Source organism: Ochotona princeps, chromosome 28, assembly GCF_030435755.1.
Source record: "Ochotona princeps isolate mOchPri1 chromosome 28, mOchPri1.hap1, whole genome shotgun sequence".
Classification (NCBI taxonomy): Eukaryota; Metazoa; Chordata; class Mammalia; order Lagomorpha; family Ochotonidae; genus Ochotona; species Ochotona princeps.
The window spans coordinates 475,137-499,549 of NC_080859.1; the positions used below are offsets into that span (position 1 = coordinate 475,137).

Genomic DNA, 24,413 nt, shown 5'->3' on the forward strand with positions numbered 1-24,413 from the left:
CCCCTGGTTCTCGTTTCAATCTTCATTTTGTTTGTTTTGTTTGATATAGGGAACCTGTACGTGTTCTATTGCATATATATGACTTTTGTTTTTACTTTGATCAAAGAATGACTTAGTTTACAGGGAGAGAGCCTCTTCTATCATCTGATTCATGAGACGCAAGGAGACAAATTCATGTTACATCGAGGTTTTTTGTTTTATTTTGTTTTTTTAAGCTCTTAGGTCTGATGATTCACTCCCCAACTGGCTGCAACAGCCATAGCTGAGCTGATCCAAAGCCTGTGTCTTCTTCCAGGTCTCCCACCTGGGTGCAGGTCCCAAAGTATTGGGCCATCCTCAACTGTTTTCCCAGGCCACAGGCAAGAAGCTGGATAGGAAGCAGGGCCACCGGGATTAGAACCGACACCCATATGGGATCCCAGCGCGAGCAAGGGGAGGACTTTAGCTGCTAAAGCTACCACACCTGGCCCTACATCAAGTTTTACTAAGAAGAGTGGAGATAGAAATTCCTGCACCTGACAGAGCTAAAGCAGGAAGTGTCTCAGTAAAGGACTAGAGCCCTGTCTGCAGTCAGACTGGGGTTTTCACAGACACCATTGTGTCCTTCCTCTGGGATGGTGTGTGTGAGGAATTTGGGGTGTGGAATTCCCCTAAGTCCCTCCCCACAGTACTTGCCATCAAGGTTCTTATCAGCAATGACTCCTTCAGTCCACAGATTCAACCCTGTGGGACCACTGTATGGCTCTCTCTGCTCAGTGAGTTCCTTCATCAGGCAGGGACCCCTCGGGCTAGGAGTTGGTAGTATGTTTCTCAGGCTCTACCCCCTCCTGTCTCGCCTGCTGTAAGCCTTTACGGTGAGTGAGCCTTGAGAGTCAGGGGGTCTCCCACCCTCACCTGGCCCTGAGTGCAGATAGCTTTGTGCCTTGGTGTCTACTTATTCTCAAGTGCTTCCTCTGTGTGGTTGGTGAGATCCCATAGCTTTTCTTCTGTAGCCTGCTGCTCTGGAGGATTTTGCAGCTGACTTTTAAGTCAAACCCTGCCTGATCAATGTGTGATCTACTTTTTATTTGCCATTGAGTGTGGCTTGATAACCTGTCTCCTAGGAGTTCTGCATGTTGTGTTCCTGAGGGAGACTGGCTTGGACTTTTCTACCCTTGCAGACACTTGGGTTTAGCGTCAGCGACATGCTGGCCCCCAGAAATGAGTTAGGGAGAGATGAGGTCAAGTTGCTGTTGACCTTTAAACATTAGGGAAAATTCGCTGATAAAGCCACCTGAAATTGGAAATTAGTTTTTCACAACATTTAAACTAAAAATTCAATTTTCTTACTAATTACAGGGTCATTTGGATAATCTGTATAATCCTGCAAGAGTTGTGATTTGTGATTTTCATGGAATTCGTATAGGTGAAGTTGGTCATGAAGTTTGCTGGAGACCTGTTTCCTGTCCATGGGCTTCAGAGATGTTTCCCCTCTCCTGGGGTTGGGCATTTGTGTCTTGTCTTCATGGTCAGTGTGGCTACAGATTGATTGACTTAGTGATGTTCTCTCTTGGTTTGTTAACCTTTGTCATTTTGTGGTTTTCAGTTTCACTGGTCACTGCTTTTACTTTTGTGATTTTTCTCCTTGCTTGTTTTGGGCTTGCTTTGCTTTTTTCTCTTTTAAGGCAGGACCATTAGTTTATTGGTGACGACCTTTCTTTTTTATAATCATTCAGTGCTATGTATTTCCTTCTAGTCACACTTTTACTTCATCCCACATATATTGATGTATTTTATTTTCAGGGTCACTCAGTTCAAAGTTGTTTCTGAGTTCCTTTCTGATCTATGTTGGGAGAGTCTGGTCACACTAGACCTGCGCTCCTTCTTAGCCGAGTGTATAGAGGACTCCTCACCCATGCAGCCTGCCAGCAGTCCTTCACAGAATTCTCACCCTCACAGATTCATGAAGGAGGGTATCCTTTGAAGTGGCTATGAGAGGTGCATTTCCATGAGCTTGCCCCCCATTCTGCGATGTCTTGCCAGTGCTGGGGTGCTGCCCAGAGACCCTGCCCAGGAGACGTGTTGTGCCCTGGGCTCTAGAGAGTAGCTGATTTTCCACAGACAAAGGACTAAGACCTAAGAGGTATAGGGTGATGGGGAGTTGAACCGTGGGGCAGCAGTTGGAGAGGAACACAGGTTCAAGTGTGCAGCCTTTGTGGTGTGTGTGGGGTTAACCTGGGGTTGGGGGATAAATCTGGGTGGTGGAACACTGATTTCCAGGAGGCTGATGTGGAATTACTGAAAACACGAAGGGACGGGGCCCAGAGCCCAGGAATGGGGGCATGACAGGCAGCCGTGAACATCCTACTGAGGTCAGTGTCTGCAGTAGCAGGGAAGCCAGCATTTGTGTGGGTTCTCCAGGGCTGTGGGACCAAAGTGGCCTGGGAAGCGTTCCCCACAGCTTGGCGGGAGGACTCGATGGTTATGAAAGTGAGCTGATGAGTTGAGAAGGTGGCAGAATTTCCAGGCTTGGCGAGCTAGAACACATGAGCTGAAAGGATGGGAGGATTGGGTGTTTTGATTATGTTGAGCAGATGGTAGCTGAGATGAGTTGAGGGTATGGGAACTGAGAAGCTAATGGTTGGGTTAACCATCCTCAAGGATGGAGACGCGTGGCAGTAGAAGAGGGCTCCAGGTGGTAGAATAAATTTCTCAGCCCATGTCAGTGCTATTAGTGGTGGAAGAAGGCACCACAGTTATTGCTTGGCTTGTAGTCAGGTGCCTTCCCCTGCTGTGATTTCTGCTTTGTGCATCTGTGCCCCAGACTCCTCTCATGCAGGGACATCCCTTGTGCTACCTGTTCTTTAAAGGCTTCCAAAGACAGGTGCCACTAGGAGATACCAGGGAGGGAAGCTGTTGCAGGACACAGCTCCCCTCTCCTGGAGAAGTTGCTTGTCCTTGCCTGGACTTGGAGGGGTGAGATTCAGGAAGACCACTTGGCAGCAGGTATGCCTCAGGGACCCCTCCCAGAAAGGATGGCCTGACGCTCCTCCATGACAGAAATCTAAGGGAATCTTGTAGTCATGCAGCCGTGGAATGCTTGATGGTGTGTGCTGAGTGGTGTTTGCCGAGGGCATGGCTACGTTTTCATACCCTCCAAGGAAGCATGTTTATATGTGTGATGTGAAATGGGCTGCGGTTTAGGGTTTGGTCCCTGCAGGGCTGGCGTCTCTAGCTTATCTCTGGGCTAACTGCTGCAGCCTTGGAACTCCTCCCTGCCTAACCTTACACACATTTTTACAAACCATGATTTCAGGATGAGCCTGTGAGCAATGGTTTGGGGGCCAGGGATACCTTTTTTTTTTTTTAAAAGATTTATTCATTTTATTACAGCCAGATATACACAGAGGAGGAGAGACAGAGAGGAAGATCTTCTGTCCGATGATTCACTCCCCAAGTGAGCCGCAACGGGCCGATGCTGCGCCGATCCGAAGCCAGGAACCTGGAACCTCTTCTGGGTCTCCCACGCGGGTGCAGTGTCCCAATGCATTGGGCCGTCCTCGACTGCTTTCCCAGGCCACAAGCAGGGAGCTGGATGGGAAGTGGAGCCGCCGGGATTAGAACTGGCACCCATATGGGATCCCGGGGCATTCAAGGCTAGGACTTTAGCTGCTAGGCCATGCCGCCGGGCCCAGGGATACCTTTTTTTAAAAAGATTTGTTTATTATTATTTTTATTACAAAGTCAGATACACAGAGAGGAAAGATAGAGAGGAAGATCTTCTGTCCGATGATTCACTCCCCAAAAGAGCTGCAACGGCCGGTGCTGCGCTGATCTGAAGTCGGGAACCAGGAACCTCTTCCAGGTCTCCCACACAGGTGCAGGATCACAAGGCTTTGGGCCGTCCTCAACTGCTTTCCCAGGCCACAAGCAGGGAGCTGGATGGGAAGTGGAGCTGCCGGGATTAGAACCGGCGCCCATATGGGATCCTGGGGCGTTCAAGGCGAGGACTTTAGCCGCTAGGCCACGGTGCCGGGCCCAGGAATATCTTTAAGGGTAAGAAACAACTAGAGTAGGTGAAATGGATCTTGTCATGGTCGCTTTACCAAGGAGTGAGGCCCTGCTGCCCTCCTGGGAGGCAGACGGTAGAGGACCCAGGCCATTGTTCCTGAGTTCTAGGGAGCTCTTCCTCTCTGGATCCCTGCTGTTCCCTTGTCAGCCTGGCTTGTTCTCTTTCAGTACTGCCCAATGAGAGACGCTTTCAGGACGCTGCCAAGACCAATGACTTGGAGCTGATGGAGAAGCTGTTTGCAAAGAAGGTTAACATCAATGCTGTCAACAGTGTGAGTGAGGTCACAGGTGGGCAGGTCTCCAGTGGATTGGGGCTGAACAGGTCACCTGGAATCATAATGAAAGATGGAGGGTAGGCTGCCAAGGCAATGGGGTGGCCCTTGTTAATGATTCCAGGGTGACAACCAGCCATGGAACACACTGGGGCAAGTACCCAGGGTTTTATGCATGCCTGCAAAGTGTGGGTGGACACAGGACCCAAGTTCATGAAGGCCATGTCTGGGTTCCTGAGTAGTGGCCTGGAGTGCAGTGGCCTCATACATCTGGGAAGACAGAGATTTCTTACTGCAGACTGGATGACGGGTCGACTGGGTGACATCTCTCTCCAGTATTGTCCTTTGTGCTTAGTTTTTCCAAATTCAAAAGACAAGGGAGTGTGAAGCCGCATGGTACGGTGGAGCAAAATGGCTGCAGCCAACACATGAGGCCACTTGCCTCAGCCCAGGTCAGAGGGCTGGCTTGCTTTCTCCTCAGATGAACCGCACAGCCCTACACTTTGCCGTTGCGAGAAACCATTTGTCAGCCGTGGACTTCCTGTTGAATCACAAGGCCAGGGTGGATATTGCTGATAAGGTAGGCTGGTCAGCATCTGGCCACGCAGCCCTGATTCACCTGCACTCAGGCTCCACTGGGTGGAGAGCTCTTTGGAGAGGGTGTGTGTGGTGTCCTCTGTGGATTTTGTTACTGTCACCTGGGGGCCTTGGCTTTTTGCTCATTTCCCCCACAATGACCTGGCAACCAACAACACATGTGTGAGAGGATGGCCCAGGCTGAGATCTGGTGCATGGAAGACATGAGCATGCTGGTCCTGGGGACATTAAATCCTCTTTCCCATTTGAACTCTGGTGCTAAATGCAGATGTGAGTTTCAAGCTGTGCAACGGGCTACAAGGAGGTGTCGTAGATTCAAGTCTTATACGCTGCCTTAGGAAAGAGCTAAAGTCTAAAACTGAAGTTCTACCTCCCTCGTCTGCAAGCGTGAAACCCTCAAATTTCTCAAATCTGATCTCTGAGCGCTGACGCCCAGCACACGGGTGCACTGAAATCTGTGTAGAACCACCTTTGATGATCACAGGTAGAGTGTGATGGAAAGCATCTGAATTCCATCCTATCCCCCAAGCTACCTCACCAGGGTGTGACCTGAAATCCAAACAACCCTGGTCCCAGGTGCCTCAGGTTGTATTGTAACGCCTGACTCATAGGTGAGGAGGTTAGATAGAGGGAGGTGCCGTCTGCCCCAAAGTTGGCATATGGAGTGGAGGTGGAACTCAGGGGATGCTTGTATGACCCCAGAGAATGACTGGCTGGCCTGAGGTCAGCTCCAACCCCGGGGCCTCCCCATTGCCTGCCTTCACTGGGCAGAAATCCCTCACAGAGGGAGCCTCACTCTGAAGTTCTTGTTCTGAAACAGTCCTGGACCATAGCTTGTAAAGTGTGACCATCAGAACAGTCACAACAGTGCTCACTTCGGCAGCATGTATCCTGAATGGAATAGTCACAATAACCGTGGGATGCTGAGAGCCAGCCTCCATGCCCAGGGACTCATCTCACAGTCTCTGTCTGGACTTGGCTGACAAGACATAAACCAAAGGCCGCTTGCGTTTCATAATAGAAGGCCCCATGGCCACCCAGTCCTGCTTACTCACCCTTCTATTCACTAAGGCAGGATGGCTTGCTAAGAGGTAGGAGGCTGTGTTGGGACTGCTTGCTGTGGCCAGTACTAACAAAGAAGTGGTGGGCTTGTGTTGATGAGGGGTGCAGAACCCAGAAAGCAGACACAGCTTCAGGAAGGGAGGAAGGGACCAGAGTCGGGGCCTGGATTCGGGTGCATGGTGTCTGCTCTTTGCTGTGTCAGCGGCTTAGAGCCCAGGGCCCTGGGTCTGATTCTCAGCTCTCCCCTCCAGCTCCACCCACCCCATAGTCGAGCTCTGTTCAGCTTAGCACACAGCTGCCCACTGCATCCCTCCAACTTAACAGGACCTCTCAGCCTGACACTTTGTGCATGTATGTGCAGTTTCACCTATGTGAAACAGGATCTGTTTTTAAATGGCTGTTCTTTCTTGTTTCTCTCCTTTTGGGGGGTCTTCCTCTACCTGAGCATGTGCTTGGCTCTGTGCTCTCCAGTGATCATGCAGCCCCGTCTGCATCCATCCACCTGCCCAGTTACTGACCCTGTGTAGGTAGATGTAGTTGAATCCGTGCTCACACACAGGGTTTGTTCATCTCCTTTTAAGTAAAGAATAGCCAACATGTGTCTATCTTTTTTTTCTGTCTCCCCCCCCATATTTAGCAAAGAGCATTGAAATAGTTCCAAGTCCATTTGTTATTTTTAGTGGCGATGTGCCAGGGTTAACTACTCTGTTAGTTATTCAGCACTCCCATGTTGATGGGCACGTATCTAGCTCCAGGGTTTTGCGCCACAGTGAACACCCCCACACATTTAACATTATGCCTTGAGGCTGTATTTTCTGAGGAGAGAGACCCAGATGACCTGTTGACTGCTTTCAACTTAAGCAGACTACCAGCTGGCTTATCAGTCATGGCTTCCTTCTGCTCTCTCCTGGGGAAGCATGGCCTTACGGTGTTACACCTTGCAGCCTGGTCTGGAAGCCTGGAGACCACGCTCATGCTGGTGAAAGCTGGAGCCGACCAGAGAGCCAAGACTCAGGTGGGTGTGGGGGCACCCCTGTACCCTTGCATCTGTGCCAGAGGGGAGTGCTGAGGCCACAGTGAAGGACCTGACTCCTGGCTGTCTGCAGGACGGGATGAATGCTCTCCACTTTGCAGCTCAGAGCAACAATGTGCTGGTTGTGGACTATCTCATTCAGGATCTGCACCTAACTGACCTGAACCAGGCTGACGAGGTGTGTTTGTGGTGGTGGGACAAGCCACCCTCCCTTCCCCAGTTCCACTTTGTCCTTGCCCCAGGGAGTTGACCAGTGTCATAGCTCACACAGACACTTCAGGGAATTCACCAGAGCAAGGGGAGGGAGGGCATGTGGGCATGGGGTGGAGAGGCAGAATGGGGGAGTCAGCTGCAGCCACTAGGAACTTCTGCAATATATAGGAGTTTCTGGTAACCATCACCTTGGTAATGATACAAACATAAGAGAGACTCTAAAGATGGCAGTTAATGGGCAACAGCAATGTATGGCAATGGGGGATATGCCTGATATAGCTTCCACTGCAATACATGTGACATAGTGAACTATGAGATATTCCTGATATAGCATATTCTGGTATACATGGGACGCAAGGAGTACATCTAGGATAGCGCCAGATGGTGCACACCCTGCGTATGTTCAAGGAGAGTGGAGCCATGGAAGCCTTTCAAGCCAGGGACAACGAGAATGACCTCAGATATCCAGGAACAGCACTCTCTGGTCACAGTGGTTAATAACTGGGCTAAAGGCAGCCCAAGGTTGAGTGGATAGCGGCTGAGCAGATGTCTTTGTGGAGGTCACAGTGTCCTCTGAGTCATGTTGTGGCTCTGGTAGTTTTTGGGGACAGAGACCCCAGACATTTGACATAAGAGTCCTTACTTGGTAACCTTGAGCTTTGTTTATTATTTTTGTGAGGGCTGACACTGACGACTCCACTGGGATTCTGAGTGTAAAGGGATTCCAGGTTTTGTTGTAAAGAAATTTGAGCCTCCCCCAAGCGGGATTCGAGCCTGTGAGAACATTCACAGCTGCAGACGCACAACCCGCAGGGGCCGCTTCAGATGCATAAATTCAGCTGGGCACATCATGAGTGCCCTGAGGATGCTGTTTCAGCCGGGCACACTGGGGGCTGTGAGGTTGCCGCAAAGCTGGGTGCGCTGTGAGTCCTGTGAGAGCGCTGTGCCAGCCAGATGCTGTGGGTGCTGAGGACACCACACAGCTGGGGGTCCTGTGGGTCCTGTGAGGATGCTGCCTTAGCTGGGCAGGCTGTGAGGACACCAACTCGATTGGGCAGTATGGGCTGTATGAGGACGCTGCCTCTACAGAGTGCAGTCAGGGCTGAGAGACAGCTTCTGGGCAATGCGCAGTCTCTGGTTCCTGGGCTCCCCTCCTGGCTGGCGTAGTGGGGTTCAGTCAATCTCAGTAGGGGCATGAGCTGATTTTGGGGGCTTCTGAGTCCAGGTCTAAGAGGATTCACAAGTGTTGGGGTTCAGGCATGGGGGGCTTCCGAATGTAGGCAGGAGTGAGTTGGAGGACTCTGAGTTGGATCAGGAGGAGATTCTGGAAGTCTGGGTGGAGTCATGAGAGGTGTGGAGGGGTGGGGTGCAGAGACTGTCTGGTGGGAGTGGAGACTCAAGGGCATCCAGGATTGGGTGCTGGGGGCTTCAGGGGGTGACCAAATCTAGATGTGATGGGATTCAGAGGTGTGCTAGTCTGGGTGTGAGAGGCTACCCAGGTGTTGGGATTGGGAGCAGGGCTGGGGGCTCTGCAGGGGTGTCCAGGTGGGGTGAGAGAGAATTCAGGGGTGTCTGAGGCCTGGCATGAGAGGATTCACAGAGTGTCTGAGCCCAGCCATGGGGGTATTGAGGTAGCTGGGTTGGATTATGAAGGAATTTGGGCCGTGTCTAAGTCTGGGTGTGAGGGGATTAGTGGTGTCTGATCCCCACCAGGGAAAAATCCCATGACAGAATCAGCCTATTGGCCTGTGGCATCTGTGCACCAAGCCTGTGGTCAGGGGACAGGCAGGAGAGGTGGGAGCCATTGTTGACAGCTTCCTCTCAACCAGCTGGGGTCTGGCTTCAGCCCCCTCCCCTGTCATGCCTCTACCCCCCTGGCTGCCCAGAGCAAGCAGGTCATCCTGGTAACTGTGCTCTGGTGGCCAGTGCTCAGTCACTGCGTGCTCTGGGGTTCCCCATTGTGAGCCTCTTGAGGATGGGGTGGAATGGTCCTCGTCTTGGCTGCTCTGTAGCTTTGTCCAACACCTGGCACGTACTGAGTGCCCACTTGGTGGGCAGAGTCTGAGAGTATGACTGTTCCCGCTGTCCTTGCCAGCGTCCTTGGACTTCTTATCTGACACTTTCTGTGGGGAGTTGGGCACAGTAAGGTTTGGTCTGTGTTGTTTTCCAAAGGGCTGTCTGTGCTCAGGGTTTAGTTTTTCCTCTTCAGTTATGCCTCATGAGCAGCAAATGCTCCAAGCTGCCCACTTCGAGTGGGCACACCTTCAGGTCTGACTGTCTTGCTGGCAGTGTAAGTGGCCAAGAATGCTAGAGCATGTCAGCTTGTTTCTCCAGCTGCCGTGCATGCACAGAAACAACAGAGTCTGCAAAATGCCTGTAAAATACAAGCATGAAAAAGCTAGGTATAGACTAACAATATATGTACTTTTTGTTTCTGAACAAACTTGTCTTACAGTCTCCTCATAAAGTCCCCTGTAGCTCCTCTGTGGACAGTTTTTGTTTGGATTAGTTTTTCCTTTTATCACTTCAGCACCTTCTCTTTCTACTGCCTACGCAGACACTCACTGTCAATCCAGCAAGGGGGTCGACAAGTTGAGCCTGGCTCTCTGGTAGAGAGTGGGCCTTGTACTCCCTGTCCTGCCACTACCTTCTCCTTCCTCAGCTTCCCTGAGAAGCACTGATTCTCAGAAGGGCTGATTTGCTAAGGTTTTTTTCTTAATTGAAGAAAATGTGTCTGCCCCATTGTAATTAACTTCCTTTTCCTCCTTCTAAATACCTCAATATGGAAAATTGAGTTTTCTGTGGTTCTTTCCTCTTGTTGATGACATTTTGGCTGTTGGAATGGAGAGATGACCACTGTCAAAAACTCCTGCATTTAAATTTCCCCACAGGTGGAGCCTGCACATGTCCCTTCTACGGTCTTCTATGGGTGATGTGCCCTTTCTCCCTTCCATTTCATGTTGTCCAGGGGCCTTCCTGTTGAGTCTTAGTGGACGTTAGTACTAAATCTGTAGAGCATTGGCTGATTGGACATCCTATCTGGATGCCCCATCTAAGCACTGCATGAAGGACTTCTGGTCTGAGTTTCTTGCCTGTCAGCACCCAGCTCAGAACTGCTGGATAGTCTCTCGGTCTGTGACACTGCCAGTTTGAGAGGGAATCTTGTCTGGGTGCCTCTTAGGGACCCTGCATCTGTGGCATTGCCCTTGGAAGTCCCTGCGGCTCTGAGTGCCTGCTTTGGGGTCCAAAGACTTAGGTCCCTGCTCTGAGAAGGGCCAGAAGTGCTGGGACCAGAGGCTCACCTTGGCCCTGGGATGTTAGCAGCTGCTGGTGTTCACTGAGTGTGTGACAAACATGATTGTGTTCGATCCTCAGAGAGGAAGAAAGCCATTTCTCTGTGCAGCAGCAAGGGGCCATGTTGAGATGATAGAAAAACTCATCTTCTTGAATCTGCATTCCTCAGAGAAGGACAAGGTGAGCTGGGCTCTGTGAAGGGGCAGCAGATGTGTATGGATTTGCTGATGCGTGGTGGTCACAGGCCACTGCTCTGGGTTGCTATCAGAAGAGGGAATCATGGCTGTGCAAGTGAACCCTGCTGGGCTGGCCACAGCTCCGCCCCACAGGTGTTAGGGAACTGACAGACTTTGTGGATTGTTCAGTGCCTGCTCCAGTTTCCCTTCTCTGTCCCTGCAGCCTGATAGACACCCAGCCCCTGCTCACTGAGTGAGGGAGCCAAGGAGACACCAAATCTACCTGTTCCTCTGATGATTTTCCCATGGGTAGAGTGGTTGGTCAAGGACTCCGCTTTTTACTGCAAAATGGTAGCAAAATTAGAATGAGGAATGTGGGTGCTTTTGCTTGTCTTTCAAACAGCCATGTCTTCTCATAGAAGATGTAGAGGTTTATGAATTTCACTTACAATTCCACCTAACACAGTCCACATCCTGGGCCACAGTGTGGGTACAGTGAGAATACCCAGGAGGGTGGCCTGGCATGGAGCTGCAGCACCTATGCCTCTGTTGCAGGAGGGAAACACAGCCCTTCACCTGGCCGCAAGGGGTGGGCACAGTCCAGCTGTACAGCTGCTGCTGACTCAGTGGCAAGGAGTGGACGAAGTCAATGAGGTATGGACATGCTCACTGCCAGCTGGGCCTGGGCTTCGGTGGGGCATTGATGGGAGGAAAACCAAGCAGTTAGGGCCAGGAATGTAAACGTGATTTCAAAGATTCCTGCTGCTTCTCTGAGAGCCTCCCACAGTCTTCACTTGTTAACATTCATGTGCTCACCCACTCATTCCAAATGCTTACTTCCTACATTCCATAGGCCAGACAGTTTATTCTTATTCTGAAAGCCTATAGGGCAAGAGGGGCATGCAAGGACAAGTGTATGGTACAGTGCATTAAGCTACCATTCAGCATATCCACATCCTGTGGCAGAGTGCATGGGGTTGAGTCCTGCTTGGCTTACAGTCCAGCTCTTTGCCAGTGCACAGTCTGGAGGCAGCTGGTAACAGCTCAGATGCTTGAGGCCCTGTCATCCATGTGGGAGACCTGGATGGAGTTTTGGGCTCCTGGCTTCAACCTGGCCCAGGCAGGACAGAATTTGGGGATTGGGCAAGCATATGGTCCAGTGTGTGTGTGTGATCTTTATCAAACAGATGAAAATGAGTACATTTTAAAAATTAAAAATACAAGAAGGGCATGCAAAATATACTGGGTGCATGCAATAATAGAGGTGTTATGAGCTCAGCGTGGTAGCCTAGTGGCTAAAGTCCATCCCTTGAACACACCAGGATCCCATATGGGTACCTGTTTGTGTCCTGGCAGCCCCACTTCCCATCCAGCTCCCTGCTTGTGACCTGGGAAAGCAGTCAAGGATGGCCCAAAGCCTTGGGACCCTGCACTCGCGTGGGAGACCTGGAGGAAGCTCCTGGCTCCTGGCTTCAGATCGGCTCAGCTCCAGTTGTTGCGGCCACTTGGAAAGTGAATCATCAGATGGAAGATCTTCCTCTCTTTCTCTTCCTCTCTGAACATCTGACTTTCTAATAAAAAGTAAATAAATCTTTTTTAAAAAGAGGTATTTATCTTAAGAATTTTATTTATTTATTTCTTATTTATTTATTTGAAAGGCAGAGTGACAGAGGGAGAAATAAAAGTCTTCTACGCATTGGCTCTCGCCCTAAAGGGCCATGATGGCTATACCTGGGCCAGAGAGAAGCCAGAAGCCTGAAACTCTGTCCTAGTCTCCTACATGTGTAGAAGGGCCCCAGGCCCTTGGGTGATTCTCTGCTGTTCTCACAGGTATACTAGGAGAGAACTGGATCAGAAGTGGAGCAGCCAGGATGTGAACAAGTGCTCTGGTACCACATGCTAATATCATGGCAGCAACTTAACATGCTGTGCTGTAACTTTGGTTTCTGTGGGGTGCCTTTAAAAATTAATGGAAAATGGGCCCAGCGGCGTGGCCTAGCGGCTAAAGTCCTCGCCTTGAAAGCCCCGGGATCCCATATGGGCGCCGGTTCTAATCCCAGCAGCTCCACTTCCCATCCAGCTCCCTGCTTGTAGCCTGGGAAAGCAGTTGAGGACGGCCCAAAGCTTTGGGACCCTGCACCCGCTTGGGAGACCCGGAAGAGGTTCCTGGTCCCAGCATCGGATCGGCGCGTACCGGCCCGTTGCAGCTCACTTTGGGGAGTGAAACATCGGATGGAAGATCTTCTTCTCTGTCTCTCCCCCTCTCTGTATATCCGGCTTTCCAATAACAATAAAATCTTTAAAAAAAAATTAATGGAAAATGAAATTCAAAGATGTTTATTTTGGTGCAAAATTTTTGAAAGTCATGCTTCATGTATATTTTTCATTATACACATTTTCCCTGATTATTTTATTTCAAGATTTTTAAGATTTTATTTCAAGGATTTTCATGATTTTTATTTCAAGAATTTCAAGATTTTTTTTACAGCAAAATAAATTTTCCTTTAAAAATTTATGTATAGGGCCTAGTGTGGAATCCTAGCAGCTAAAGTCCTCGCCTTGCATGTGCCAGGATCCCAAATGGGCACCAGTTCGTGTCCTGGCTGCCCCACTTCTCGTCAAGCTCCCTGCTTGTGGCCTGGGAAAGTAGGAGGATGGCCCAAAGCCTTGGATGCTACACCTGCATGGGAGACCCCAAGGAGGGTTCCTGGCTTTGGATCGGCTCAGCTCTGGGCCGTTGTAGCCACTTGGGGAATGAACCAGTGGATAGAGAATCTTTCTGTCTCCCTTCCTCTCTTATATCTGCCTTTCCAATAAAAATAAATAAATCTTTTTAAAAATTATGTATGTATTTGAGAGGCAAAACAGAGAATAATGGAAATCCATCCACTAGTTCATTCCGCTAATTCCCACAGCAGCTGTTGGCTGGGGCTCCCTTTACTCCTTTGTGAGTATAGTGTTTGGTACTGTGGTGTTCTCTAAGGGGACCAAGGTGTGTGGGCTAACAGTGGCCATGCAGTGGAGGAGCTTGCTCTGTGTGCCTGTGACTGGGACCAGCACCCAGGGGTGTGCACAGGGCTGGTTCTCAGTGCTGTGCTTCCTCACCTGGGATCACCAGCCCTCATGGAATTCTCTTTGCCAGGATGGAGAGACGCCCTTCTTTCTGAGTGTCCAAGAGGGTCACGAAGAATGCAGCCAAGTGCTCCTGGAGGCAGGAAGTGACATCAACGTTAGAAATAAGGTGGGCTGCTGGTGTTCGCTTACAGGGCTTTGTGGAGTTCACACGTGCGAGATGACGTTTGCTGGACATGTGAATTCCCTCTGAGATCCTACAGTGAACTTTCTGCCATAGTAACATCTTTTTTCTGCTTCTCCGGAGGGAAGTCTCTTGACAGTGGGGTTAGGAGCGGGCACCTGTCACTCGCTGAAGACTGGACACTCTTCTCTTGTCCTAGGGGGGCTTCTCCGTGGCCCCTGGCTACACGTACCTTGCATAGCAACGCTGAAAAGGGTGTGCGTTGGTGAAAGCTGGGCCCTGGCTGCTGCTGGCCTATGGGAGGCTCTGCGGTGTCCAGGCTGCACTGCTGCCTGCATTTCCTTTGAGAAGTTGGGGAGCTCACCCAGCAGCGTTTGCAGAGCTCCATCTGTCTCCTTTCTTCTCCTGAAAATCCTTCAAGACCAAAACATTTGTGTGGTACCACAGGATGATGTTAAGCTTGATTCCGCTTCTCAGACCTCACGTTGGCAGGAGTCAATTCTCCACAGAGCACCCCGTGTTTCCCTTCCTGCCCCAGCCGCACCCGCACACAAGGGGGCTCTCCACAGTGTGACTGCAGAGCACCTTTGTGTGCGTGTACCAGATCTTCGCTTGATGGGATCAGAATTTCGGGGGTTCAGAGCTTGTCTGGGGCTCCTGGCCAGAGCTCAGCCCTCAGCCTCTGAGCCTTGACCTCCTATGCCTTCAGAGGAGTCGAGGGCAACACTTGGAAATTGCAGGAGCAGCCACCATGCCTGGGGTGGTGCTTCTGCCATTCTCGTGCTGCTGCCCCGACTCGGGGCACCGAGGACCAAGCCCAACTTTGAGGGGGTGCAAGGCTCCTTGCAGCTGTCAGGGCAGGGCCAGGATATACAGTTAACCCATCCTGGAATTCACTGGTCTCACTCTGCTGCAGACCACCAGGCTGAGCTCTCTGAGAAGGCAAGACACCTGAGGGCAGGCCTTGAGGAGGCCTAGGGCAGGGAGACTGAGGGAAGGCCTTGTGCATTCCCTAGGCATCAAGTGGACTCTGCCCAGCCTGGGGCCACTGCCCACGGGCAGGAGTTGTGTGGAGCTCTTAAGCAGTGATGGGGGTGGAGGACAGGCAGATGACTGCTGAGGCATTTTCTGTGGCCAGCTCCAAGTCAGCTGTTTTGTCTCGTGGAGAGGTTTCTGGGGTGCAGAGCTTGTTCTAGTCCGTCCTTTTTTTTCTTAAAGATTTATTTATTTTATTACAAAGTCAGATATACAGAGAGGAGGAGAGACAGAGGAAGATCTTCCATCTGATGATTCACTCCCCAAGTGAGTGCAACGGCTGGTGCTGCGCCAATCCGAAGCTGGGAACCTGGAACCTGTTAGGGGTCTCCCACGCGGGTGCAGGGTCCCAAGGCCCTGGGCCGTCCTCTGCTGCTTTCCCAGGCCACAAGCAGGGAGCTGGATGGGAAGTGGGGCTGCCGGGATTAGAACCGGTGCCCATATGGGATCCCAGGGCGTTCAAGGCGAGGACTTTAGCTGCTAGGCCACTGCACCGGGCCCGTTCTAGTCCTTTTATATACAGAAGAAGGGAAGTGGATTTAATCCACATTTGCATAGTCAGTCTTATTCCTGCTGCTCCGACAAGCTCTGCATGACTGTGTGTGTTGAATTGCAAGTGTTCATTTTTTCCCCTGTCACAGCTGGGCAATGGCTGCTGGCAAGGTGGCTCCGGTGAGGTCTCCCTGGCTTGAAGCATGTGGGCCTCTTGCTAACTCTTGTGTGGCACCACAAGGACCTGTGTCTCTCTGGTCTTACTCTCTGGGCTGGGATTCCATGTTTGTAGGGCCCCACTGCGTGGTCTCACCGCCACCCAGGACTGTCACCCTGGGACAAGGGTTTCTTCCCACACTCGACAATCTCAGGGCCCAGGGTTTGTTCGTTGCACGTGTGCGCCCCAGGGCTCTGACACCTGTGGGGATGGTGTTGGGCTTTCCTTTTTCCTCTGCTGTACCCTCCCTGGGTCAGCTGATTCCCGTGCACTAAGCGGCAGGGAGTGAGCCTCACTAGAGCCCTTCCCACCGTCCCACTGTCCCTTCAGCTCAATGTCGGGGCCTTGCAGACTGCAGCCCGGAATGGCCACGAAGCCCTGGTCAACCTCCTTCTGCGGGAGAATGTGGACCTGCACCCAGGCTTGGGCGTAAGTCTCCTCCATGACACGGACTGAGGGGCTGGTGGCTGTGCGGGGCATCCTGGCAGGTGTGGGCCAGGGGAGTCGCTGTGGGGGGCACGCAGGCAGTGGGTATGGGCCAAAGGGTGGCTTGGGGGAGCACCCAGGCAGGTGTGGGCCAGGGTTCTTCCCAGTAAGGCTGCCTGGCTCCTTCTGAAAGCTGAATCTGAACCCTCAGCAGTCAAAAATGAGATGTGACTACTCGAGCCATTGAAGTCCTGAACAGAGACAGGTCTTGAGGTCTGCTGTTTAAGTTTGCTCCTGTCTCTTCAGATGCAGTTCCCTGTGAGTGCCATCTCCCAGAAAAAGACTGAGGGCCTTGAGGACATGGAGCAGGGCTGTGGTTGGAACTCCGTTACAGCTGTGGGGCATGACAGTGTTAGGACCTGGCTCTAGACTTCCTGATCCTGGAGCAGTGCCGGCCCCCCTTGAGGCAGCGGCAGGGGCGGGAAGATCTGGGTTCGTCTCTGCATGTCTTTGCTTCACAGCCCCATGGCAGATTCTGGTCCTCACTGTTCATGATAAAGTGGGGACTAGGTGATGTCTGGGCACCCACCAACCCGTCTGCAGCACGGCTGACTTCTCCAGAGGCCGGGAAGTGCACCAGCTTGCACTGGGGCCCCAAAGCATCCTTGGCTGCTTCCTGCTCTGCCCATACCCTCTCTTACTCCTTCCCCTCCGTTCCCGGACCCCAGCTGCTCCTCCCTTCCTGTCTGTCTTCTCCGGTGCCTCCCAGTCCCAGAAGGAGAGAGCAGACCCCTAGGCAGCCTGGGTCTCTGGGATGATCCTGGGGTCCCTGTCTTCAGCCCACAGAGTCCCCTCTGCATCTAGCAGTGACCCACAACCACATGGCCGTGGTGACCAGCTTACTGCAAGCCCAGCATGACACCAACGTCCTCAATCAGGTGAGCTGCGATCTTGGCCAACGTTGAGGGGTCCTAGAAACTCCCTGGGGGATCTGTGTTCTTTCTAACCTTCCCTTCTTAAAGTCCCCTTCTTCCTATGCAGACACAGATGTACACGCAGGGGCTTGGAAGGGCCCAGGGCAACACATTCCCACCCAATAGACAGGCTGGCTCATGGGTGCCCTGGACAAGCAGCTCAGCAGGAACTCCTCAGAGACCCAGATCAACAGCTGCCCTCTACCCCAACCCCTCACCCGATATATGCCCTATCCCAACTCAGGGGAGCCCTCTCTTCTTGGGAGGTAAATGTGGCTTCCCCTGCCCAAGGCAAAAATTACCTCTTGGAGTTACAAGTCACTGGGAAGTCCAACTGCAGCAGGAGCAAAGCTGCCTGAGAAAGGGCTCCTTTAGGTGGAGACGCAAGTGGCATGGAAGTGGGGCAGATGCAGAGGGAGACCAACTGCCGCCCTAGCACCCCACCCTCAGCAGTGTCCCTGCGGGCTCCTCCAACCCCCATCTGGCTCCAGAGCTTCGCATCCCTCCTAGGGAATACCTTGGACCTGCCCCATCTCAGAGGGTGTGTATGCATGAGTGTGTGTGTGTGATGGCTGTCTACAGTTACAGCTTGGACCTGACAAGCTGTCGTCTTAGCCTAGGAGGGTACTTGTCAAGTAAGGCGAGTGTGTGTATGTCTGTGGTCTGTGTGTCTGGTCTGTGTGATGGCTGTCTGCCGTTACAGCTCGGAGCTGACAGGTTCAACTGTCGTGTTAGCCCAGGAGGGTACTTGTCAAGTAAGGCGAGTGTATGTTTGTGTGTCTGTGGTCTGTGTGTTTGGTCTGTGTGACGGCTGTCTGCAGTTACAGCTTGGACCTGACAAGCTGTCATCTTAGCCCAGGAGGGTACTTGTCAAGCAAGGCTCATTTAAGATCAGAAAACACGATTCAGCAGGGCAGGTGTGCTCCTGGCCCTGTTTGTCTACAGTGAAGCAGAATATTAGGGGTATTGGCCGTGCCATGTGGTGCTGTGGCCCTGTGCCTCGCTGGTGTAGACGTGGGGGCATCAGTGACCTGGAGGTGTTAGCAGAGGTACCTGCCGTACAAACACTGTCTTCAGGCATGAGACAGAAAAGTCGTAAGCAAGGTAGCAAGGGTTAACTGGGCAGTGTATCTGTCATAACGAAAAGGCAGGGGATGCTGTGGCGTAGTGGCTAAAGCTGCTGCCTGCAGTTCCAGCATTCTCATGTAGATACTGGTTCATGTCCCAGTTGCTCCACTTTTTTGAAAAAAAATTATTTTTATTTGAAAGGTAGATTTACTAAGACAGAAGGAGTGATAGAAAGATCGTCTATCTACTGGTTCACTCCCCCAAAAGGCTGCAATGGCTGGAGCTGTGCTGGTCCAAAGCCAGGAGCCCAGCACTTCTTCTGGGTCTCCCACTTGGGTGCTGGGTCCCAAGGACTTGGACCATCCTCTGCTGCTTTCCCAGGTGCATTATCAGGGAGCTGGATTGGAAAGGAGCAGATAGGACTTGAACTGGCACCATAAATGCTGGTACCACAGTGGAGGCTTAACCTAGTATGCCACAGTGCCAGTCCCTGCTCCGCCTGAGCCAGCTCCTTCACAGTGGCCCGGGACAAGCAGTGGCAGCTCACCCCTGCACCCTCCTCACTGAGGTTTTCTTTATTTCCCATGGCAGAGGCAGCAGACGCCCCTGCACGTGGCTGCTGATCTTGGGGACGTGGAACTGGTGGAGACACTGCTGCAGGCAGGCTGCGACCTGAAGGCTGTGGACAAGGTGACTGCATATACAGGGCTGCTGACTGGTGACTATGTGGATGTGGCCTGGGGACGGGACAAACTGCATCTTCACACACCTCTGGGCATAACATTCAAATTGACCACCATTTTGATGCTAACCCTAAGAGTTGTTCAGAGTAAGAAAGTCTGTGGCTTTCAAATTCTAGTTATCAAGTGCTCAAAACCACTGTAGATGCACATGGTGCAGACATTTTCAAGGTGGCCCTCACCAGTGACGTTTACAGGGAACCTGCCCACTGGTGTCCCCTGTTGACAGCCTGCAGGCGCCACACGTGTGAGCAATCACTCAGCCTTTGTGTGTCTGACTGTCTCGTCACACTTAGCGTGAGCATCCCCTGCTGCCCCTGAGGCCACCTGCTTCCCACCTCAGGGTGTGGGTGAGCATCCAGCTGCACAATACTACACTTGTGAGAGCCCTCTTGCTCACTCCATTTGATGACCAGTTATACCATCCTGGCCACCGGTCAGAGGCAGCCATGGTCTGACAGAAGCCCAGGAAGCTGAACCCTTGCTGCGGGCAGCCATGCTGCCATCCCAGTGCCTTCCTTAGTAACACCCAGCCCTGTCCTTCCTTATGACCCACATTCGTCAAAACAGAGCATCCACTCCCCAGTCTGATGTGGCTGTTAGTGCTACGGCAAGCAGTCAGCATCCCCTACCACCGTGAGAAGAGTGTGGGGAGAGCACATCCCTGTTCCCCATGGACACTTCTCAGGGTGCAGGGTTCTCCTGCAACGCCATGTGCTGGGCAGCCAAGGAGCCATGACATGCTCAGGACCTCCTGTGCTTTGTCGCGTCATCCCTGCACAGGAGCCAGGTTCTTATGGGCCTGCTTGTGCAGGCAGGCTTGACACTGGCTTCTGTGTCTCAGCAGGGAAGGACGGCCCTGGCTGTGGCCTCCAGGAGCAGCCACAGCCTGGTGGTGGACATGATCATCAAGGCAGAGAGATTCTATGCTTGGAGACAGGTGAGCCTGGCCTTGCGGTGCAGTCCATGTTCTCTGGCCACCTGGGGTCAGCTGTTTTCCTGACTTCCTGTGCCCAAGTGTCTGACCACAGGGGAGCCTGCCAATCGTGTTCTTTTCCTCTGATGTGGGGACAGGGGAGTGCAGCTCCTGTTGCTGTGGCCAAGAGGCTCCCTCCCCTCCAGGTCAGGGTTGTGCCCTCAGGCTGAGATGTCACCCCAGATACCAGCTTGGTTGCCTGGCTGTGCTGCTTTCTGTCTAGTGTGTCAGGGCTGGAATTCAGTCCCGATGCCCACTGTGTCTGCCCCTGTGAGGGCAAATGTTGCTTCCTCCACTGTGGTCTGGGTGCATTCCTCATAAATTCTTAAAGCAAGATGTACCTGTCTCCATGTGCCAAACCTGACGGGAATCTGGACCCTCACCCTCCTTTCCCACCCCCATTTCTGCACATGAATACCAGGCCCAAGTCAGGACCTGGCTCTTCTCCTCAGCCTGGAGCCTTCAGGAGAGGCGGCTAATGCCGGTTCCTCAGCTGTGCTGAGTTTGGGCCACAGGCTCTGCCATCCAGGATCCCACGTTTCTGGCTGTTTTGTTGTCCCAGCAACGACTCCCATCTAGTGACTCAGAACTGTCTTTCCTTAAGACTCACTTTTACTTCAGAGAAAAACAAAAATAGAAGTCAGCATGCATGGAAAGTGAGCCTAGGGTCGGTGGCAAGCCTTTGGCCCTATGGGGCAGTGTGTCCTGCTTGCTGGCCACTGACTTGCCTCGTCGCACGGGCACCTGCAGGACAGGCATTCCTAGGACCTGCAGCACCAGCCTCATGGGGATGTTCCCCCAGAGCTTTGGTTTGCAGCTGGGAAGCTCTGCAAAGCCAGCCAATGGTAGCAGTCTGGACCCCCATGGGTCCTTCAAATGTTCCTGGACAATGAATTATTTATTTTGGTACAAAAATCTTTTGAAATCCATCTGTGTGTGTGTGTGTGTATTTGTTTTCCATGATGCATCTTGTCTATGGACGCTTAGGGTGATGCCTAGCTGCCGTGGCTAGGATAATGTCTGCTCCTGTCCTCCCCACCACCCACATTCTCTCTCCTGCTGCTGGAGTGGCTAGCTTTGGGGTCACGTTGGTTGTGGTAAGGAAGCACCCCATCTGGATTCCCTGGAAGCTCCTAGTGAGGCTCAGAAGAACTGATGAGGTATGGCTGAAAGTAAGACTACCACCAAGACCACCAAGGGCACCTGCCTAGGGACTCACCCTGTGTTCTGCTCAGCGGGCCCACCTCCAGCGGCAGCAAGGGTTACAGCCCTGTGAACCCTGTCTGTTCTTGTAATCCCTGTCCGTTCCCCTGAGTCCCATCCATTCCTGTGAGCCTGTCCATTCCCATGAGCCCTATCCATTCCTGTGAGCCCCGTCCGTGCCCGTGAGCCCCGGTAAAACACGTTGGCAGAGCAAGAACACTGGCACTAGTCTTGGCTGCTGCACCGTCAAGTCTGGAACACCCTTGATTCACAGTGATCCCTGACAACCATTTCCTCTTCCTCTCAGGAGCTTGGCGAGGACCCTGACACCCTGGGCCCTGTGACATTCAAGCAGGACCACAGCCTGGAGACAAGGCCCATGCGTACACTGCTCTGGGACCTGGCTTACCGGCAGCTCAGGCCCCGCGAGTGGCAGAGGCTGGCCCGGTGCTGGGACTTCACGGAAGAGCAGATCAGAGCCATCGAGCAGCAGTGGGCGGGTGAGTGCAGCCTGGACCATGCAGGCAGGAGGCTTTCCTGGTAGGGTCTGTAAGGGCAGGGGTGTCAGGTAAAACCACAGGCTCCATAGCCCAGAATTGGGGCGGTTGACTTGGGTTTTCATGGGTGCATGGGAACATGTAGGGGAGGGGAGTGAGCCACTGCTGGCTTCCCATCACCCTATGTGGAAGGTGGAGTTAGGTTGAGTGTCATGCAGGTAGCAAGGACTTAAGGCACTAGTGTCCCTGAGATTGTCCTGGTGTAAACGAGTCTGCTGCATGACCAAGAAGCTGACCGCCTCAGGAGAAGTCCTGTAAACTAGTTATGGTGGTCAGGCTTCTTATGGGGCATGGTGCAGCCTCAGGTTTCAGGCTGAGAGCCATGGCTGTCACCACAGAAGGCTGCTCTGTGCATGTTGGACCCACCAGGGGGTGTCCTCGTGGCACCATGTGGGGGAGAGCACACAGGGCCTGAAGAGGCTCCTGGGCCTTGCTTTGTAACCTGTCCTGCTCCCACACAGTAGCAAGATGTCTGCAGGGCACGTTGAGCCCTCTTTGAGCACCTGGCCAGCCTCTCCCAGGCCCCACAGCCTTAGTACCATCACTCTGGAGATTAAGCCTCAACTTAAGTTTTGGTGGCAACAATCATATTCAGAGAATGGCAGAGTGGGGCAATGGTACCCACAGTGCAGTCACGTTGCAGCTCAGGGAGAGCCTGTGGGCTAATGATGGCATGTGAGGTCAGTGGGGGGCAGCCATTTGTGGGGTGTCCAATCCTGAGTGGGAAGCCTGGCTCCCAGCCCTGCCTCCACTTCTGATTCTGGCACTCTGCTAGTGTGCACCCAGGAGGCAGCAGGGCGCCTCAAGTGCTGGGGCCCCTGCCGCCCACACCTAAGATGTGAACCAAGTTCCTGGTTGTGGCTTCAGCCTGGCTCAGGCCTGGGTGTCATGGGCGCTGGGGAAAGAGCCAGCGGATCCCCGAGAAGAACTGTGGTTACAGCACCTTCGTTCACATTGTGTCACCCTGGTGTCTGTTCAGGGAAGGAGAGCTTCCGTGAACACGGCCACAGGGCCCTGCTCATCTGGCTGCACGGGTCCCGGCTCATGCAACCCCACCCTGCCAAGCACCTGCATGAGGCGTTGGTGCATGCAGGCCTCCCAGAACTGGCCGGTGAGTTCTCCACAGATGGGAGCCCCTCCTATCAGAAGACATGGAGGTAATGGTCAGAAATATCAGTCAATTAGCAGAGGTCCCTTCAGGGCCAGCTCCTGTAGAATGCTGAGGAGGGGGACCTAGGCACACCTGTCAGAGCTGGTGGCTGTCTGTGTCGCCCCCTCCTGGCTGTCTGCAGAAGTGCAGGGAGGAGGGGCAGTGCTCCCTCCCCAGATGCAGGTAACCGAGGCCACTCTGTCCATGTCTGAATGTTTCCTTCAGAGCTGCTTGCACTTTACTTGTCAGCTGCTGGGGTTATTGTAAGAGCCACTGTGACAACTATTGGCCACTTTCATAACACAGCAGTAAATCAGTCAGCAAACTATTATGCCAGCAGATGGCCGCTGGGAACACATGTGAGTGGATTGGGCCCTGACCTGAAAGCATTCCAGATAGTAGTTGAGACCAGAAACTGCCTGAGTTGTGGTCACCCTGAGGCCTGCCCTCAGCTTTACAGTCTCCTGTGCTGGCCTCCAAGCCCACCCTGAGGGTTGCAGGGCCCATGGGCTCTCCTTGGGGCCCAGGACTGACCGGCCATGCCGCCGTTTCACCAGTGCTCACAGGAACAGGTAGGGCAGGAGCTCAAGATGTACTCTTTACAGCTAATGGACATTAGAGATGAAGGGGTACTAGGCCTTGTGGGCAGAGTGCCTAAAAAGGTCAGCTGTTACAGAACATCACTCTTCATAACACATCTACTTATTCCAGAAAAGACTCGTCAATTACAAAATGGAACCAACTCGAACTCCAGGAAATGCACAGTTTCATAAATTCTGAAAGAAGTTGTTCCACGATTTTCTTTTAAATTCTGCTCCTCGCAGGCCGTAAATGTCTTCTGTTGGCACTGACTTTCCTCCCAACCCTGGGACGGTGCTGACCAGGGCCTTGCACAGGTGGACGAGGAGCAACACTGTACACCTCCCAGACACCCGTGTGGGTTTTGCTTAAGGCTGTTGTCCGTCTCTCACTTAATGCAGACATGTGATCATCTAGGAACATCTGTGTGCCACATCTTAGGCTGGTAATGGAAGCAGATCTACAGTGTGGCGACCCAGGAGTTTTAGAGACGCCTTTGCTGTGGAGTCACCAGGAATCCCTGGGCCTGTTGCTACCGTTCAGGCTGTCAGACCCTTGGCTTCTCTCCCTGGGACTGGGGTTTGCTTATCGCAACAGCATGCCTTAGGTGTCACCGTGCCAGGTGCCTCTCCTCAGTGACTCCGGGTTTGGATCTGGTTGTCATTGGGGTTACATCACATATAAATGGAAAGGATCAGATGTAGACACACTGGCATGTTTTGCCACTTGGTGGTAGAATGACATAGTGACTGCATGCTACCCAGATGAATGTGGAATTGGAATGCCTAAGCCTCAGGCTGAAACCCTCCACGCTCAACCCCAACCACTGATAAGTGTGAACAGCCTGCATCTCATCTATGGTTTTATAAGTCTTGTACTGACTGGAAACTGCCCACCTAATGCTGCAAATGCCCCAGCCAAGTGTCCTTGCTGCACCTCTCCCGGCCAGCCAAAAAGCCTCATGATGCAAAAACCACCAAAGGCACAGCACTGCTGTCTGCTGCTTCACTCCTGACCTGGAGCACAGCTTCCCACCATGACCT

General features: G+C 52.5%; 1 protein-coding gene across 9 annotated transcripts; it reads left to right on the forward strand.

The window, feature by feature from the left end:
• Positions 1-436: 436 nt before the first annotated feature.
• Positions 437-24,291, forward strand: ANKDD1B (ankyrin repeat and death domain containing 1B). Of its 9 annotated transcripts, XM_058656273.1 has the most exons (15): positions 437-2,985; positions 4,219-4,322; positions 4,804-4,902; positions 6,898-6,996; positions 7,088-7,192; positions 10,603-10,701; positions 11,253-11,351; positions 13,840-13,938; positions 16,028-16,126; positions 16,963-17,061; positions 18,757-18,855; positions 19,750-19,845; positions 21,392-21,584; positions 22,621-22,752; positions 23,503-24,291. In XM_058656273.1, exons 2-15 carry the CDS (start codon positions 4,275-4,277, stop codon positions 23,562-23,564), a joined length of 1,428 nt encoding a protein of 475 aa, XP_058512256.1. In that variant the 5' UTR covers positions 437-2,985; positions 4,219-4,274; the 3' UTR covers positions 23,565-24,291. The 9 variants fall into 9 exon arrangements, with proteins under 9 accessions (XP_058512256.1, XP_058512262.1, XP_058512257.1 ...); XM_058656279.1 differs by lacking the exon at positions 437-2,985 and having other exon boundaries at positions 4,036-4,338; XM_058656274.1 differs by lacking the exon at positions 437-2,985 and having other exon boundaries at positions 4,036-4,322; positions 4,770-4,902.
• Positions 24,292-24,413: the final 122 nt, after the last annotated feature.

What these genes read in the sequence shown, in the direction of transcription:
- ANKDD1B (XM_058656271.1), top strand. An exon ending in ATTCCTCAGAGAAGGACAAG is followed by an intron (nt 10,702 to 11,252) that starts GTGAGCTGGGCT and finishes CCTCTGTTGCAG; the next exon opens with GAGGGAAACACAGCCCTTCA. An exon ending in ACCTGAAGGCTGTGGACAAG is followed by an intron (nt 18,856 to 19,749) that starts GTGACTGCATAT and finishes TCTGTGTCTCAG; the next exon opens with CAGGGAAGGACGGCCCTGGC.